Source organism: Hylobates moloch, unplaced genomic scaffold, assembly GCF_009828535.3.
Source record: "Hylobates moloch isolate HMO894 unplaced genomic scaffold, HMol_V3 SCAFFOLD_9, whole genome shotgun sequence".
In the NCBI taxonomy this organism is placed as follows: domain Eukaryota; kingdom Metazoa; phylum Chordata; class Mammalia; order Primates; family Hylobatidae; genus Hylobates; species Hylobates moloch.
The window spans coordinates 11,547,004-11,565,536 of NW_026652284.1; the positions used below are offsets into that span (position 1 = coordinate 11,547,004).

An 18,533-nucleotide genomic window follows, 5' to 3' on the forward strand; every position below is an offset into this window, starting at 1 on the left:
TCAGGGCCACGTGTTATATTTGCTTGTCTGGTTTCTCGAGTCTCCTTCTGTCCGGATCCGTTCCCCAGGCATTTCCTTCACTTTCTGGGAAGAGCACAGGCTGGTGATTCGTGGATGCTCCTTGCTTTGGGTTTGTCTGGTGTGTTCTCCTGAGTGGATTCGGGTCATGCATCTTGGGCTGGAAGGTCCCAGGAGTGATGCTGGCCTCTCCTCTCTCAGGGCGTCCTGCCAGGTTTCGATGTGTCCGTTTCCTGGTGCTGTGCACTTTGAGCGCTTGACGGAGGTGATGTCTGCCGGGCCTCTCCACTGTGAGGTCTCCACTTGCTCCTCGGTCATTACTAAGTCTCTAGGGGCGTTACTTTGAGACTATGTCAATAGCCCATTCTTCAGCAGACCTTCATTTTCTCTACTTATTTGTTTACTTTTTTGAGGCACGGTCTGGCTCTGTCACCCAGGCTGGAGTGCAGTGATGTGATCTCAGCTCACTGCAAACCCCGCCTCCTGGGTTCAAGCAATTCTCCTGCTTCAGCCTCCCGAGTAGCTGGGATTACAGGCGTGTGCCACAATGCCTGGCTCATTTTTTGTATTTTTAGTAGAGACAGAGTTTCACCATGTTGGCCAGGCTGGTCTCAAACTCCTGGCCTCAAGTGGTCCTCCCGCCTCGGCCTCCCAAAGTTCAGGGATGACAGGCGTCAACTGCCACCGCACCCAGCCCAGAACTTTATTTTCTTCACTTACATATTTACATCTGTATGGATTCATGGGTTCCTATTCTGTTCAATGGGTTGTAATCTCTTACCATCATTTTTTATTTTGATGCTCAAATGGTCCCAGATGAGGTCAGGGAGAGCCCCTTTAAGCCGGCTCTTGTGTGCTTTGGCGTATCCTCATCCTGTGCTTTGAGCACGTTCCTATTCTGAGATGTTCCCAGCTTAACTTGTATGCTCCTGCCCCGGCCCTGCAATCAGCTCTCTCTCCAAGGAGCCCGGGGTTTGCATCTAGGGGTACCTGTTGCCAAAGCCTAGCTGAACCTCTATGCTGAACTCCCCCCTTGGGCCTGTTCTGCTTCCCACAGCATTGGGGAATCACAGGCCAGAGAGGGGAGGGGATTAAAAGTGGAGAATAACAGGGATGGAAGGGACCAAGAGCTTTATATCACACATCAGAACGCATGTGCTCCGTGAGCGTGGCCTTCAGAGCAGCCTGTGACACCATGCACTTCTGCCAGGCGGCCCGCTGCTGCCCAGCGTGGTCCTGGACTTGTGTCCTGGGGGTACCAGACAGGCTTACGAGAAGACAGTGGTTATTCCAAAAAGCAAGGAAACCAACAAATAAGACTAGCAGATTGAATCAACATTTTTAGGGGAAGAGCAGTTATGAAATCTGACCTCTGTACTTGGCAAGATTTGTTCTGGGTCTTTATCAAAATCCTCATGGGTTGTAACACGGCTCTAGTCAATGTCAGAGCCTTCCAGATTCTGCCTTTTTACCTCTGTGATTTTACACTTGTTTGGGAGAGTCGGTATCGAACTCTGACTTTCCATTCAGTGTGTCGGAGTGCAGAGCCCTGTTACCATCCTGGGCTTTTCCTGGACCTGCTGTGTGTTCAACAGCATCCTGGACACCTTCTTTTTAAAATATTTTAATTTTTAAAAATTCTAAGGCCAGGCGCGGTGGCTCACGCTTGTAATCCCAGCACTTTGGGAGGCCGAGGCGGGTGGATCACGAGGTCAGGAGATCGAGACCATGGTGAAACCCCGTCTCTACTAAAAATACAAAAAATTAGCCGGGTGTGGTTGTGGGCGCCTGTAGTCCCAGCTACTTGGAGAGGCTGAGGCAGGAGAATGGCGTGCCCGGGAGGCGGAGCTTGCAGTGAGCCGAGATTGCGCCACTGCACTCCAGCCTGGGCGACAGAGCAAGACTCCGTCTCAAAAAAAAAAAAAAATTCTAAGTAGGCCAGGTGTGGTGGCTCACACCTGTAATCCCAGCACTTTGGGAGGCCAAGGTGGGCAGATCACCTGAGGTCGAGAGTGTAAGACCAGCCTGGCCAACAAGACAAAACCCCATCTCTACTAAAAATAAAAAAATTAGCTAGGCGTGGTGGCACACGCCTGTAATCCCAGCTACTCGGGAGGCTGAGGCAGGAGAATTTCTTGAAGCTGGGAGGTGGAGGTTGCGGTGAGCTGAGATTGCACCACTGCACTCCAGGCTGGGCAACAGAGCGAGACTCTGTGTCAAAACAAACAAACAAACAAAAAAACATTCCAAGTGGCCTTCATTTTTATTTTTAAGTTTTATTTATTTTTATTTTGGAGACAGGGTGTCACTCTGGAGTGCCATGGTACAATCATGGCTCACTGCGGCCTTGACCTCCTGGGTTCAAGTGATCCCTCAGCCTCCCCAGTAGCTGGGACTACAGATACACGCCACCACGCCCAGCTAACTTTTCTATTTTTTGTAGAGACCGGGTCTCCCTTTGTTGTGCAGGCTGGTCTCGAACTCCTGAGCTCAAGTGATCTGCCCACCTTGGCCTCCCAAAGTGCTTGGATTATAGGCGAGAGCCACTGTGCCCAGCTAGTCCTCATTTTCCTCATTTTTTTTTTTTTTTTTTGAGACAGAGTCTCGCTCTGTTGCCCAGGCTGGAGTGCAATGGCGCAATCTCAGCTCACTGCAACCTCTGCTTCCTGGGTTCCAGCAATTCTCCTGCCTCAGCTTCCCGAGTAGCTGGGATTGTAGGCATGCGCCACCATGCCCAGCTAATTTTTGTATTTTTAGTAGAGATGGGGTTGACCAGGCTGGTCTGGAACTCCTGAGGTTGTGATCTGCCCACCTCAGCCTCCCAAAGTACTGGGATTACAGGCATGAGCCACTGCACCCAGTCTCATTTTTAAAAATAGTTTTAGATGTACAGAAAATTGGAGAAGAGAGCACAGGAGTTCCCACATGCCCCACACCCAGTTTCCTCTGTGATTAGCATCTTACACCAGCATCGTTCATTTGTCAAAACATGTGAACCGTTATTGACACAGGATTACGAATGAAAGCCCACACTGTGTTCAGGGTTCCCTTGCGTTGCCTAAGGTTCCAGGATCCCATCCAGGAGCCCACGTTACATTCAGTCATCACGTCGCCTTAGGCTCCTCTGGCCTGTGACCGTTTCTCAGATCTTGTTTCTCAAGACCAGTTTCTTTGATGGCCTTGGCAGTTTTTGAGTATTGATCAGGTGTTTTGTGGGACGCCTGTCTCCTGGGATCTGTCTGATGTCTTCCCCATGATTAGACTGGAGTTATGCGTTGGGGGAAGAAGATCACAGAGGTGAAATGTCATGCTCATCACATCAAATCTTGGCTGGGTGCAGTGGCTCATGCCTGTAATTCCAGCACTTTGGGAGGCCAAGGCTGGTGGATCACCTGAGGTCAGGAGTTTGAGACCAGCCTGGCCAACGTGGTGAAACCCTGTCTCTACTGAAAATACAAAAATTAGCTGGGTGTCGTGGCACGCACCTGTAATCCCAGCTACTTGGGAGGCTGAGGCAGGAGGATCACTTAAACCCCAGAGGCAGAGGTTGCATTGAGCTGAGAACGTGCCACTACACTCCAGCCTGGGTGACAGAGCGAGACTCCATCTCAAAAAAAAAAAAAAAAAAAAAAAAAATCAACCTGATTTACCACTGGGCACCATCACTTTTGAGATCTCTTTTAATCTTCACAACAAGCCCCAAAGTTGATGTGATTCATCCCATTTTCCAGCTAGGAGGACAGAGGCTCAGAGAAGGGAACTAATATTGTGCTGAGTTTCACCGCTAAGGAGGCCCCTGCTCCAGGGTGGCTGAGTGGCCTCATTGTTTTTGACATTTGGCTGGTTTTCAATTTGAGGGTTATTAGAAACCCGCTGCTGTGCTTGGCCTTTTTGTTTTCTTTCGGGTTATTTCCTGAGGGTGTGTTCCCTCAAGAGGGGTGACTGGGTAAAGAGTGTGAGGTTTTTGTTGCCAGATGGCTCTTTAGAAAAATGGAACCAGCCTGCAGGGCATGGGCAGCTCTGTGGTCCTGTTCACCCATTTCTCCTTCAAGGCCGAGTTGTGTCATTTTTATTTATTTTGTTTTGTTACTTTGTCACACTTTTTTTTTTTTTCATTCTGTTGGCCACTCCCAGTGACTTGGTACCAAAGAACAGTTGGCTGCTTGTAAAACTCAAAATCACTCTGGAGGGACCATGATTTAGTTTCACTGACATCATCGAAAGGAATGTGCCTCGGCTGGGCGCGGTGGCTCACGCCTGTAATCCCAGCACTTTGGGAGGCCGAGGCGGGTGGATCACGAGGTCAAGAGATCGAGACCAGCCTGGCCAACATAGTGAAACCCTGTCTCTACTAAAAATACAAAAATTAGCTGAGCATGGTGGCGTGCGCCTGTAATCCCAGCTACTCGGGAGGCTGAGGCAGGAGAATCGCTTGAACCCAGGAGGCGGAGGTTGCAGTGAGCCGAGATTGCGTGAGACTCCATCTCAAAAAAAAAAAAAAAAAAAATTGCCCCTGGCCGGGTGTGGTAGCTCATGCCTGTAATCCCAGCAGTTTGGGAGGCCGAGGCGGGCAGATCACCTGAGGTCAGGAGTTCGAGACCAACCTGGCCAACATGGTGAAACCCTGTTTCTACTAAAGATACAAAAATTAGCCAGGAGTGGTGGCACATGTCGGTAATCCCAGCTACTTGCGAGAATTGCTTGAACCTGGGAGGCGGAGGTTGCGGTGAGCCGAGATCGTGCCACTGCACTCCAGCCTGGGTGATAAAGTGAGACTGTGTCTCAAAAAAAGAAAAAAGTACCCCTAAGAGTGTTTCCCAAACTCACCTAGTGTCCACACAGCATGTTCAAATGGTCAGTCTTGTGTGTACTTTATTCTACTTGTTGACTGAGCACTGGTGAGCTTATCTGTGAGGGCTCAGGGCTGGTGGCTCTCCAGAGCTGCTGAAGTCAGAGATGTGTGCAGGAGGTGGCGTGGCTGGCATACGGGCATCTTGGTGGCAGATTTGTCTAGCCAGGGGATGCGTGCCTGACAACAGCATATTCCAGATCTCCGTAGGTAGCGTTCTCGGGTGTGGTTAAAGGCTGGGCATCCCCGGAGGATGGTCTGCTCTGGGAATTGACTTGCTCCAGGATGGGCTAGATGCCCGGATGCCCTCTCACCTTTCTCAAATGGCCAGTGAACCAAGGTTAAATGTTCAATGTCAATATGCACTGGGGCGTGACCTGGCCCCTGTTTAATATGGGAGAACAATGGGAGTGGAGGGTAGAGGTTTGAGATGAGAAGATAGAGGTTGTGCCTTGAGAATCATTGCCTCAGCACCTCCTGAGCCCACAAAAGGATGGGATTGAAGGAAATGAGATGACCCGAGAGCAGTTGTCCTCCTCAAAGGCTGCCACCTGGGTGCTTTCAGGCACAAGAAAGAGAAAATCGAAGTCCAGCTGGAGTCAGAAGGGCTCCACGGCAGACTGGCTTCAGACGTGTCCCAGGAAGGGTCCAGGTAGCATCTGCAGGATCCGTCATCCTGTCTCCATGACCCGCCTTGAGGTCCTCCATGTGGGTTTTGCTTGGTATTCCAGAGAGTTCGGGGCTCTCCACACCCTGGAGACAGCAAGGTGGGGGCAGCAGCTACAGACCAGCCTCTGACCCAGTGGAAGCCTCCTGGGCTCTGGTTGGGCCTGTGCTTCTCGTGAACCAATCCTTGCATGTGCGCGGAGGTGGGGGTTGGGAGAGCGGTTCAGCGTGTTCATTGGTTTAGTCATTAGGAATGAGAGTGGCAGCCGGGTGTGGCGGCTCACGCCTGTAATCCCAGCACTTTGCAAGGCCGAGGCGGGCAGATCACTGGAGGTCAGGAGTTCGAGACTGGCCTGGTCAACGTGGTGAAACCCCGTCTCTACTGAAAATACAAAAGAATTAGCTGGGGTTGGTGGCACGAGCCTGTAATCCCAGCTACTTGGGAGGCTGAGGCATGAGAATCGCTTGAACCCAGGAGGCGGAGGTTGCAGTGAGCCGAGATCGTGCTACTGCACTCTAGCCTGGGTGACAGAGTGAGACTCCATCTCAAAAAAAAAAAAAAAAAGGAATGAGAGTGGCCAGGGGATAGAGGTGGTCCCCTGTCCTCCATCTGCCACTGGAGAAGTGAGCCCCCTTGCCTTGAGCTGGGGTGGGCGCTGACTCTGAAACCCATCCAGGGCTCTCCAGACTGAGGACCTGACCCCTGGGCTGAGTTCAGCACCCCCTGTTATCTAGGAGGACCATTCGCCAATAGATGGGGTGGGTGGGGCCGGGGGCTGCCAGACTCTCCTTGGTAAAGTTGCTGCTCTTGCTTTTTGCAGATTCCAGACCCAGGAGGAGCTCAACGGTAAGTACCCCTCTCTTGCCCCCACCTCAGCTTTGTGCCCCTAAATCTGACTCCTTCCCTAACAGATCTGAAGTTTTGAGAGCTGCTGGGGGAAGGGAGAGGGAGGGGACAGAAGGGCCATTCCCCTCCCACAGTGCCCAGGGTGCAGGCCCGTGCTGTAAGTTCAGGCTGAGTCTGCCACCCCACAGGGACCTCTGTGCACAGGGGCCTCGCCTGGGGCCTCAGCCAGGCCTTGGCTAAGGATGGAGAGCCCCACCCTCACAGCAGCCTCCAGCTCCTGGCTCAGCCTGCCGGGAATTTCCAGAAGGGCCTGCACACAGTGGATTTGGTTTGGGCCACTTTTGGGTACCAGGTCTGGTCAGGAGGAAGACTGTGTTCATTTTCCCCTTTTCTTTACTCTTCCATGAATCTCATCCTCCAAGCTGGATGACAGAGCAGGTGGCTATGGTCCATTTCTTTTTTTTTTTCTTTTTCCGTGTATCAATTCTTCCATTACTTTCTTTTAATTCAAGCATTCATACATTAAGAAGGGTTTCTATCCTTTCATTTTTCAATATAATATACAGAACCATAATGCTAGTTCAGTTTCAAATTATGTGAGATCACATTCAAATATGCTTGGATATGACAGTGGCTGTTACAATACTAAGAAATTTCATGAAAGAGGTATTTAACAATTTGTAAGATGATCAAATATGTTTTTGCTGCATAGACCAATGCATTAATAGTAACTTGTTTTAAAATGTAGTCTTTTGGCTGAATACGATGGCTCACACTTAAAATCCCAGCATTTTGGGAGGCTGAGGCGGGTGGATCACCTGAGGTCAGGAGTTCGAGACCAGCCTGGCCAACATAGTGAAACCTTGTCTCTGCTAAAACTACAAAAAGTATCCAGGTGTAGTGGCACATGCCTGTAGTCCCAGCTACTCGGGAGGCTGAGGCAGGAGAATCGCTTGAACCTGGGGGACAGAGGTTGCAGTGAGCCGAGACTGCGCCACTGCTCTCCCAGCCCGGGTAACAGAGTGAGACTCTGTGGGGGGAAAAAAAAAAAGCAGTCTTTTAGCCTTCATATCATTATGAAAGAGTATTCAAGATTATGTATTAAGGTTGGTACCATTTGCCATTAAAAGTAATGGCAAACCTGGTTTAACCCTTCTGATAGGTAGTTGTGGATGTTGGGGTTGAGAACTGAATAATCTTTGCCTGGAGTGACACCACACTCTAGAATTTCCACTTTGAAGAATACTTAGTTCTAACTTGTGATTCCCAGTAGAACAAACTTTATTTTTCTAGCCCAGCAGTGATCTAGAAGCTGAGGAATCTCAGCGCCTTTTAAAACTTGTTATGTGGTTTTCTTTTAAAAAGCGCCTGTTTTGGGAAAGTAGAATTTATGGGTATAACATATGTTCATTATTTGTACATAAAATCATTTAAAAAGTAAAAAAATAATAATAATAATAATCGCAAAAACGTGATTACTTTTGCACCAATCTAAAAGATATGCTCTCTGTGCCTTGAGAATCATTGCGTCAGCATGGGCATCCCTGCCTCCTCTGAATTACTCAAACTCACTCCATTTTGAAGGCATCAGGACATTTCACGAGGCCACTTCTTTGCCCTTACCTGTAAAAGTCAAAAACTAAACTGACACTTTCCTCATGACATAGCTGTTTTTTGTTGTTGTTGTTGTTGTTGTTGTTTCTTTTTTCTTGAGACGGAGTCTCGCTCTGTCGCCCAGGCTGGAGTGCAGTGGCGCAATCTCGGCTCACTGCAAGCTCCGCCTCCCGGGTTCACGCCATTCTCCTGCCTCAGCCTCTCCGAGTAGCTGGGACTACAGGCGCCCGCCACCACGCCCGGCTAATTTTTTGTATTTTTTTTTAGTAGAGACGGGGTTTCACCGTGGTCTCGATCTCCTGACCTCGTGATCCGCCCGCCTCAGCCTCCCAAAGTGCTGGGATTACAAGCGTGAGCCACCGCGCCCGGCCTTTTTTGTTGTTTTTTAGCATTTAGAAAATATTTATTAATAGTATACATGAATTTAGATTATATAGTATAGAGGTCACCGGGCTTGTCACTGCAACTAACAGTAGTCTGTTTTTAGAATACTTGAGTGTGATTATAAAAGACTACTTTCCAGGATGTCGGGGCTGGGGAGCTGGAGGGGCTGCTCCAGGAGGTGGGGGACCTGGAGCTGGTACTTACAGACTTTGGTGCTTATGAGTATGGATTATGGACCAGATGCCAGGGTTCAAATCCTAGCTCAGATACTTTTTTTTTTTTTTTGAGACCGAGTCTCGCTCTGTCGCCCAGGCTGGAGTGCAGTGGCGCAATCTCGGCTCACTGCAAGCTCCGCCTCCCGGGTTCACGCCATTCTCCTGCCTCAGCCTCTCCGAGTAGCTGGGACTACAGGCGCCCGCCACCACGCCCGGCTAATTTTTTATTTTTATTTTTAGTAGAGACGGGGTTTCACCATGGTCTCGATCTCCTGACCTCGTGATCCGCCCACCTCGGCCTCCCAAAGTGCTGGGATTACAAGCGTGAGCCACTGCGCCCGGCCTAGCTCAGATACTTACTGATGGTATAACCCTGGGCAAGTTACTCGACTCCTCTGTGCCTCGGTTTCCTCATCTGTAAAATGGGGAGGGGGCTGTTACCCACCTCATACGGTGGTTGTGAGGATTAACATATGTCAAGGACTTTAGGACAGGGCCACGGACATGGTGAGCACCCTGTGAGTCGCTGACTGTTACCTCTACTATTTAGTACAAATTAAAAGCAACAGACTTCACCCAGAAAGCTGAGAAGCCTGGGGCAGCTCATGGCAGCTTTAAAGCAGAAAGGGAGGCTCACTGGGGTCTGTAGAGATGAAAAAAAAAAGGGGGCCTCCCAGTTCAGAGACTGGCGGGGAGGTTGGGGGTACCCTGCAGCAGCACCCATTCCCCTCCCACAGCAGCTGAGGAGTGGCGCGTCGGTGACAGAACCCAGCGCGGAAGAGCTGGGGTTAATGAACCAGCCACTGACGGAGACCTGCCACAACGTGGGGGCAGCCTACCTGGAGAGCCTGCCGCTGCAGGATGCCAGCCCGGCCGGGGGCCCCTCGTCCCCCAGGGACCTTCCTGAGCCCCGGGTGTCCACGGAGCACACCAATAACAAGATTGGTGAGTCAGCCTGTTTTGGGAGGTCCTCTGCAGCCCAGGGGCAGATGGGAGATGCATACGGGGCCCTGGGCCCTGGGCCCTGGAAGGGACCTGGAGACCCTGGAGCTGAAAGGCCCAGGAAAGGAGAGGCACAGATTCTTCACCCCAATTTAAGTTTCTGTAAGTAGGGACAGCAAGGGTACTTACCTCGTAGGCCATTGTGCGAATTCATGAGCCAGCGCGCATGAGGTGCCTGCTGTTACGTAAAAAATGAACGCCACCCCAGCCCCTAACACCGAGCACCCTAGGGGACAGGAGGAAGACGTGCCAGTGGTCACAGGACCTGCCACTTGTCTGGTACATTCCAGGCACTGTGCAGGTGCCATCTCTTCATCTCTGATGGTCTCACCACCTTCTTTGGATGGTGTCTTTCTCCCCATTTTACAGTTGGGGAAACTGTGGCTCAGAGGGTGAAGTGATTTTCCCCATCGCATGGCTACTAAGTGGCACAGCTGGGACTCGCCCCTGCGTCTGCTGGGCCCTGAAGCTCTTGGTTTGTCCACGTTACCACCCACCCTCTGCAGAAGCAGGAGGCCAGATGGGGCCCAGATGTTCAGAGCTTCCCAACGGCAGCTGCTGCCAGCCTGGACAGACATTGGCTTTGGCCTCCTGGGGGCCTCCCTGCCTCCTCTCTTGCTTCTTGTCACCTTGGTACGGCATTTTCCCCAAAATATATACCTGACCTTATTGCACCCCTGCTGAGAAGCCTCCAGCGGCTTCCCATTCCCTGTGGGATGAATTCCAGCATTCTCATTCCGGCAGTCAAGGCTGACAGCAAGTTGTAGCTCCCCCACCAGACTCACCTACCTTCTGACCCCACAGTCTGTCCCTCCCCCTCATGGCAGTCTCCCAAATTTACAGACCCCTCTCTCACTTCTGAGCTTCTCAGTGGGAGCTGCCCCCTCACCTGAAACAGCCAGCTCCACTGCCTTGAATCCAGTTAATTCTGGATATCCTGGGGACCCTGCTTATTTGCCCCTTCCTCCAGGAAGCCTTCTGTGCCCTCTCCACTGTGCTATGCTCCCTAAGAACCCAGGCCTCCCCTACCCAGTGTCCTAGCACCCAGCGGTGTGACTGCGTGTTTATAGCCTTCTTCCACCTCCACCTGGCTTTGTGTTCCCTGTGGGCAGGGCCTTGGTGGACCCCCCCTCTGTCACTTCTGGAAGGGTAACTGGCACTGGGATAATACTGAAGAGTCATTTGTAATTGTCCTGTGCATTTCTATGGCAGACAGTGGTGGCCGGAACTCTTCAGGGCAGTCATCTTCTCTTTATTTTTTCAGCCTCCTGAGTAGCTGGGATTATGGGCGAGTGTCACCGTGCCTGGCTAATTTTTTGTATTTTTAGTAGAGACGGGGTTTCACTATGTTGGCCAGGCTGGTCTGGAACTCCTGGCCTCAAGGTGATCTGCCTGCCTTGGCCTCCCAAAGTAATGGGATTATAGGCATGAGCCACCATGCCCAGCCTGGGCAGTCTTTTGTAACAAACTGAAGCTTTTGAAATGGTAGCTTTTAGTAAGTCTTATTTGAAAAGTATGTGTTTTGGGAAACAGCATCAAAGGCTTCTTCAGAATTCCTAAGAAGTCCTAATTGGAACATCTGAGTCCACACTGAGGGCAGAGCCGGGAATCCCAGGGGTGGGGTTCACAGGGTATTTGATGGGGAGGAGAAGGAAGTGCCAGGCTCCCAGGCAGCTGGCTCAGGTGTGGGCTTCCCTCCCCTGGCATGGCCTGCAGGCCTTGCTGGTGAGTGGATCGGGGGCCACCTCCGCCATGGTGGGAAGAGAAGGCCTTGGAGGTTCTCTTGGGCACCCAAGACACAGGCAACCCCCTTGTCCTCCTGATGCCAGCCCAGGAGAGCGTTCCCCCTTCCCATCCAGTTCCCAAGAGGGGTCACACTGGGGTCTGTACATCATCCCTTTCCCCCTGGGAACCAGGCAAGGGAAGAACCTCTTTCTCCCCAACTTCCTTACCTGCCCTCCCCACCTGGCCAAGACGGATTCCCTGAACTCTGGAGCTCTGAGGAGGGGGCAAGAAATCCATGCAGCCCTTGGAAGCCACCCCCACAGCCTGGGGGGTGGGCAGCCTGTGATGGGGGCAGAGCCAGAGTGGGGCAGACCCCTCATGGCCGGCTCTGAAATTTCCAGACCCCTCTCTCACTTCTGAGCTCGGTGGGAGCTTCTTCCTCACCCGGAGCAGCCAATTCCACCTCCTTGAATCCAGTTAATTCCCGGTTTCCTGGGGACTCCTGCCCGTTTCCCTGAGGAATGTGAGGGGACCAGCCTGTCCCCAGCTGTGGCTCCTTCTCTCTAATCCAGCACCCCCACCCCCACTTCCCTCCCACCTGACCCTACCCGCCTCTCATCTTCTCTGCCCATCCCCCTCTGGGCCTTCTCTCCCCTCCTGGGGTCTCCTCTCTCACTACCCCCAGCCCCCATCTTTTTCCCAGCCCTCTATAGGGCTCCTAGGGCCGGGAGCCCACAGGCCTTGATGGAGGTGTGGGGAGTGCTGAGGCCCTGCTCTGTTTTGGGGTCTGTGGGGACACCCAGCCCACAGCCTGTCCCACACTCTGGGCCTTCTCCTCTTGCTGCCATTTGGCGCACTTCTGTCTTTCCTGGGGGTGTTCAAAACCAGAATAGAAGAACCAGCGTCATGCAATAGGGTTGAGGGTGTGGGGGACTCGAGAACCTTTTTGGGGTTCCTGAATCCGAGGGGTATAACTGCATTACCCAGAAAGGCAGGGGTCCCTGCACCCCCACCCCACCCCAGCTCTCAAGTTCCCTCTTGAGCTTCCCCATTCTGGCCTCCAGAGTCCAGCGCAGAACAGCTGGGAGCCAGCCCACCCTGAGCCAGACACCATCAGCTGGGCAGAGGCCAGGCTTCCCCACTCCCCAGCTCCTTGGGCCACTGAACCTGAGCCTCCGTGTCCCCTCTATCAGAAGGCCACACCAGAAGCCCCCACATCAGACTGTGGCGAGGACCGGCCATCCGTCCAAGCTCCCACCATGTGCTCGCAGCACAGCCATGCGCGCTGCAGGCAGGAGATTGGCTCTGAGCAGTAAGCCCTGAAATTCATGGCCTGAGCCAGGCTGTCTCAATCATGGGCTGCCGAGACCTATTGAGGGGGCCTGGGTTTCTGCAGGATGTGATAGGCTGGCTGGGTTTGCCCGGACCGAGGGGGCTCGCAGGACATGGGGACTTGCAGCACTAGAACCAGGAATGTTCCCGGGCAAGCTGGACAAGTTGGTCACCCTGGGTTTTGGCTGCAGGCACACGGATAGGAGCAGCAAGGGCCACCAGGAGGAGCGGGTGTTTTTTTCGGGATTTCTCCTAACTACGTGGCGACCTTGGGCCGGTCATTTAACCTCTCCAGGCTTCAGGTTCTTATCTGTAAATGGGAATCTTGATGGTGTCCACCTTGCAGGAGGGCTGGGGACCCAGGAGCGGGGGTGTGGAAACTGCTCAGCTCTGCTGTGTCTGCTCGTGCTCTGGTTACCCACGGCTTTGCCTGTTTTTGTCTACAGTTTACTGTCTTTCCCACCCTGTCCTCTTCTTCCCTACCCATCCCCAGAGAAGTGCTGAGAAAATCCTAAGTACAAGTGGGCTGGTTCTTAAATCCTCAAGGCCCAGCTCCTAGCTGTTCTATTTCCTTTGAGCCCCCAGGACGCCTGTAAGGTGCGTCAGAGAGGCTGTGCCATCAGCCTGAAGCCACCCGGCAGGTGTATCAGCACTGGGCCTCCGCCCTTCTCTGCCTCTTTACTCCCATCCTGGCTGGTGCTCTGGCCTCCCTCGCTCATCCATCCTTTTGCCTTGCAGAGAAAATCTACATCATGAAGGCTGACACCGTGATCGTGGGGACCGTGAAGGCTGAGCTGCCCGAGGGCCGGGGCCTGGCAGGGTCAGCAGAGCCTGAGTTGGAGACGGAGCTGGAGGCGGACCATACCCCCCACTACCCCGAGCAGGAGACAGAACCACCTCTGGGCAGCTGCAGCGATGTCATGCTCTCAGTGGAAGAGGAAGGGAAAGAAGACCCCTTGCCCACAGCCGCCTCTGGAAAGTGAGGCCTGGGCTGGGCTGGGGCTAGGAGGGCAGCAGGGTGGCCTCTGGGAGGCCAGGATGGCACTGTTGGCACCAAGGTTGGGGGCAGAGGCCCATCTGGCCTGAACTGAGGTTCCAGCATCTAGTGGTGGACTGGCTGGTCATTGCAGGGGTCTGGTGGTCTCTGCTTGCATCCCCCACTTACCTGTCCCCGACCCAGAGCCTAGGGGATCCGGGGCTTGTACAGAAGAGACAGTCCAAGGGGACCGGATCCCAGCAGTGATGTTGGTTGAGGCAGCAAACAGATGGCAGGATGGGCACTGCCGAGAACAGCATTGGTCCCAGAGCCCTGGGCATCAGACCCTCACCACCAGGCCCAGAGCCCAGCGAGGGAGAGGTCGTGAGGCCGGCTCCCAGTGCCCCTGTAACCCTACTCTCCTCTCTCCCTGGACCTCAGAGGTGACACCCATTGGGCGCTTCCGGCATGCCCTCAGTTACTGTAAACGTGGCCCTCAGTGGGCATGGAGCCAGTGCCTGTGGTTGTTTCTCCAGAGTCAAAAGGGAAGTCGAGGGATGGGGTGTCGTCAGCTGGCACCGTCTCTGCTGCAGCGGCCACACTGTACTCTGCGCTGGCATGAGGGCCCCTGCCTGGGCTGCGGGAGCCTCCTGGTGCTGCCCACCTTCCCTGTCCTATAGCCCCCTCAGTGGACCCAGGGCCTAGGGCCCAGGATCAAGTCACTCATCTCAGAATGTCCCCACCAATCCCCACCACAGCAGGCGCCTCGGGTCCCAGATGTCTGCAGCCCTCAGCAGCTGCAGACCGACCCTCAACAACCCAGAGAACCTGCTTTACTTTGCCCAGGGACTTCCTCCCCACGTGAACATGGGGAACTTCGGGCCCTGCCTGGGGTCCTTGACCGCTCTCTGTGGGCCCCACCCACTCTGTCCTGGGAAATGAAGAAGCATCTTCCTTAGATCTGCCCTGCTTGCAAATCCACCAGCACCGACCCCACCACCTGGTTCCGGCTCTGCACCCTTTGGGGTGCGGACGTCGAGAGGCACCACGGCCTCACCCAGGCATCTGTTTTACTCTGGACCATAGGAAACAAGACTGTTTGGAGGTTTCATCCGGATTTTGGGTTTTTCACATTTCACGCTAAGGAGTAAAGCGGCCCTGACTTCCGTTCGGCTGGCCAGCTGACTCCCTAGGGCCTTCAGACGTGTATGCAAATGAGTGATGGATAAGGATGAGTCTTGGAGTTGCGGGCAGCCTGGAGACTCGTGGACTTACCGCCTGGAGGCAGGCCCAGGAAAGCTGCTGTTTACTCATCGGCCAGCCACGTGCTCTCTGGAGGAAGTGGTAGTTTCTGAAACCTCTCAGATGTTTTGGGGAAAGTTGGAGAAGCTGTGACCTTGCGAGAGGTGGTTACACCAGAACCTGGACATTGGCCAGAAGAAGCTTAAGTGGGCAGACACTGTTTGCCCAGTGTTTGTGCAAGGATGGAGTGGGTGTCTCTGCATCACCCACAGCCGCAGCTGTAAGGCACACTGGAAGGCACACGCCTGCCAGGCAGGGCAGTCTGGTGCCCATGATGGGAGGGATTGACATGTTTTGACAAAATAATGCACTTCCTCACCTAGAGGCCCTTCACACAACTTTTGAATCTCTAAAAATCCATAAAATCCTTAAAGAACTGTAAGGCTGAGGACATGATCGTTGAAATTGAGAATATGTTATTAATAGAACCCCCGAGCAGAAGTGCCTTTGGGAGTCTCCCCGCAGGGCAGGGATTCCCGCTGAACCCCCAGGCACTAAGGTGGCCAGTCTCTGGTAGATTGGATACTTCTGGGGCCGGGAGCCCACTTTCTGCTGGGGCAGTCCTTCTCATTGCTGGAAGATTTTCCTTATCACTCGAGGCGAATTCTTTCTCCATGTAATTGCCACTCCCTGGTCCAAAGGCTGCCCTTTGAGGACACTCAGTTAAATAAAGCCACTGTCGGTCAGTTGCGGTGGCTCACGCCTGTAATCCCAGCACTCTGGGAGGCCAAGGCGAGTGGATCACCTGAGGTCAGGAGTTCAAGACTAGCATGGCCAACATGGTAAAACCCCGTCTCTACTAAAAATATAAAAATTAGTCGGGTGTGGTGGCGGGCACCTGTAATCCCAGTTACTTAGGAGGCTGAGGCAGGAGAATCGCTTGAACCTGGGAGGTGGAGGTTGCAGCAGTGAGCCGAGATCGTGCCACTGCACTCCAGCCTGGGCGACGCGCGCCGCCTCGAGTAAAAAAAAAAAAAAAAAATGCCACTGTTGTCACAAGGCTCCCTTTAGGTATTTGTAGAAAGGTTTCTGGGCCTCCCCACGGCCTTCTTCCCTTTGGGCTGGGCCGAGCAGCCCCACAGCTTTGGAGAAGGGATTCTCCAAGGAACAGCGTGAGTGCCCAAGCCTTGGGAGGCAGGGGGAGGACCACAGGTATCTGGGAGCCTTGGGAGGCAGGGGGAGGACCACAGGTATCTGGGAGCCTTGGGGGGCAGGGGGAGGACCACAGGTATCTGGGAGCCTTGGGAGGCAGGGGGAGGACCACAGGTATCTGGGAGTGTTGGGCTTCTGTGTCTGAGCTGGGAGGAGCCCAGACTGCCTCCCTGGGCACAGCTTAGTGGCACTTTAGGGCCAGCCTCCACCCCAGGCAGCCAGCCCGAGGCCCCCTCTGACTGTGTGTCTTGTGCGAGGTGGAGGAAACCCACAGCCATGGACAGACCCTGCCCACCCCATCCCTAAGACTCCAGCCCACACCCAGACATCAGCCCAGCCATTGAACCAGCCACTGCCTGCCATGCACTCAGACCAGGAGCCAGGGTGAATTTCCCCCTCCTGCCCAGCGACGAGCGGACCCCTTCTATTCTCTGGCTGTGCTCATGTCCAGGTTGGCAGATGGACAGAGCTCCCTGCTACTCAAGGTAGCAATTCTCAGGCTGTGATGACACCCCCACACACCTCTTCCTAAACATTTGGGATCAGAGAGGGACAGCAAGTGCTAAGTATCAGATGGAAGCTGTTGCCTTCAAAGAAAAGCCATTGTTTCCCAAGGCACTTTTGTAGGTGGTAAAAACCATTCTACAGTTCGCAGAATCTCCATGGCTCGGGTCAGTCCCTAAAATGGAACGAGGGGACCTCCCTAGAGCATCTTTCACTCCATCACGACCTCACCCTCCAACAGTGAGGTGTTAAAGACCCAAGACTGGGTCTTGGTCATCCTTGTCCCATGGTCACCAGGCACTGACTGGTTGGGCTAAGTAAAAATGAAAGCCTGTGTGAGGATGAGAGGCGGCTCCCCAGCCACAGTTCCTCGGGTGCCTTCTCTCTTCCACCCACTTCCTCGATCCTCTGCAGTGGGGGGCAAGTGTGGGGTGGCGGGGGGGGCTTGGGCCAGAATGTGTGGGGACATCAGATTCACAGCCAGGGCCCAAGAGAAAAGCTTAGTTAAGGCGAAACTGTTCAGCTTCAAAGGTGGCTCTTGGGCTGAAGGAGAAGCTGCTGAGGACACCTCAGGCCCCTGCACCCTCCACCAGGCCCCACTGCCAGGCCCCTTCTCCTGAGCCGGCACCCCATGCTGGCCAAACACCCTGGAACCCTTGCCCCTGGCTGACCCAGGGGAGCAGGTGTTTAATGTTGGGGCCATGGGTGTGAGCCAGGCACAGGGCAGAGAGGCTTGCCTGCCATTCTCTGCAGCCCAGACACAACAGAAGCGTGCGGATGGTGATGGCGTCGCGGGGTCATAGACAGGCTCGAATCCCAGCCCTGCCATTTATCAGTTGCATGAGCTTGGCTATGTTCCATGATCTCTTTAAGACTCGGTTTTCTTGTCTATGAAATGGGGGTGTCAGTCTCTACCTGACGGGGTTCTGGGGCTTCCCTGACATGCCACTTGGTGTGTGGCTTGTGCTGAGTGGCAGGTTCTGTCCTTATTCCAGCCTCGTGGCCACTTGCTAAGAGCGAGCCCTTCTTGTGTCTGCCGAATTCAGCCCATCAAAGTTAATCAGAGCTTTCAGGCCAGCCTGGGAACCTAGCCGCCCTTGGGGCCAACTTACTGTGGGAAGCCCCGCAGTGGGCAGGCCTCTTCTTGTTCTGTGGGCTACCCCAAGAACCCTTCAAATCACAGTGATAGGACTGGCTCATTATTCGATGCCTGTAACTCTGGATATGTCGGCAAAGTGCTGCGGGTCCCTCCAGAGGGACATCTCACTCGTGGTTCTAGCACATTCCAGATTGCACCGCATTGCTGTTCAAGGTCTTTCCTCAATTAAAGAGTGGCCTTCCTTCCTCTCTTCCTTCCACAAACACCTCTGATGAGCCTGGCCCAAGTCTAGCTGCTGAGGACTCGTGGGGCACAGGCTTGCTCTCGTGGGTCCTGTGTCTGGTGGATGGGACAGACGGTGGCACCATCAAATCAGTACACAAGGTCATTTCAGAGTCAGATCACGCTGTGAACCACAAGAAGCCCAAGCCAGGTACTGTGGCAGAGTGGGAGGGGAGGGCCACCACTAGCTAGCTGGTCAGGGCAAGCCTCTTTGAGAAGGTGCCCTTTGAACTTGGCCTGAGTGATGTCACAAGCCAGCGAGGTCTGGAAGGCAAGGAGCTGAAGTGGGCACACTCCTGCCTCGAGTTCCAGGAAGAACATGGTGGTGGAAGAGGCACAGTGGGCGAGGGAAAAAAGGAGGTGAGGGGGGAAGGCCTGGGGAGGAGGGCCTGGTGGGCCATTGTGATTAGGCACCTAGATTTTATCATAAAAGTACTGGTCTATGTTTATTTCTGTTTTCTTCCTAGTAGAACAATAAACATCCTGGTATTATTTCAGCAATGAGTGAGAAAGGCCAAACTAGGGGCAGCAAAGGTTGTTTTAACCTATTTTGGAGGGAAGTTGGG

General features: G+C 53.5%; 1 protein-coding gene across 7 annotated transcripts in view; it reads left to right on the forward strand.

Moving 5' to 3' along the window:
- The window catches only part of TNFRSF8 (TNF receptor superfamily member 8), an 81,034-nt gene extending 65,679 nt beyond the window's left edge, over window positions 1-15,355 (forward strand). For 6 of the 7 annotated variants that reach the window (XM_032758961.2, XM_032758964.2, XM_032758965.2 and 3 more), the window contains 3 exons: window positions 6,355-6,380; window positions 9,331-9,538; window positions 13,391-15,355. In XM_032758961.2, the coding sequence (XP_032614852.1) occupies window positions 6,355-6,380; window positions 9,331-9,538; window positions 13,391-13,635 (479 nt within the window). In that variant the 3' untranslated portion in view covers window positions 13,636-15,355. The remainder of the gene's footprint in view (window positions 1-6,354; window positions 6,381-9,330; window positions 9,539-13,390) is intronic. The other variant, XM_032758962.2, reaches the window with a different exon arrangement.
- The last annotated feature ends 3,178 nt before the right edge of the window (window positions 15,356-18,533 follow it).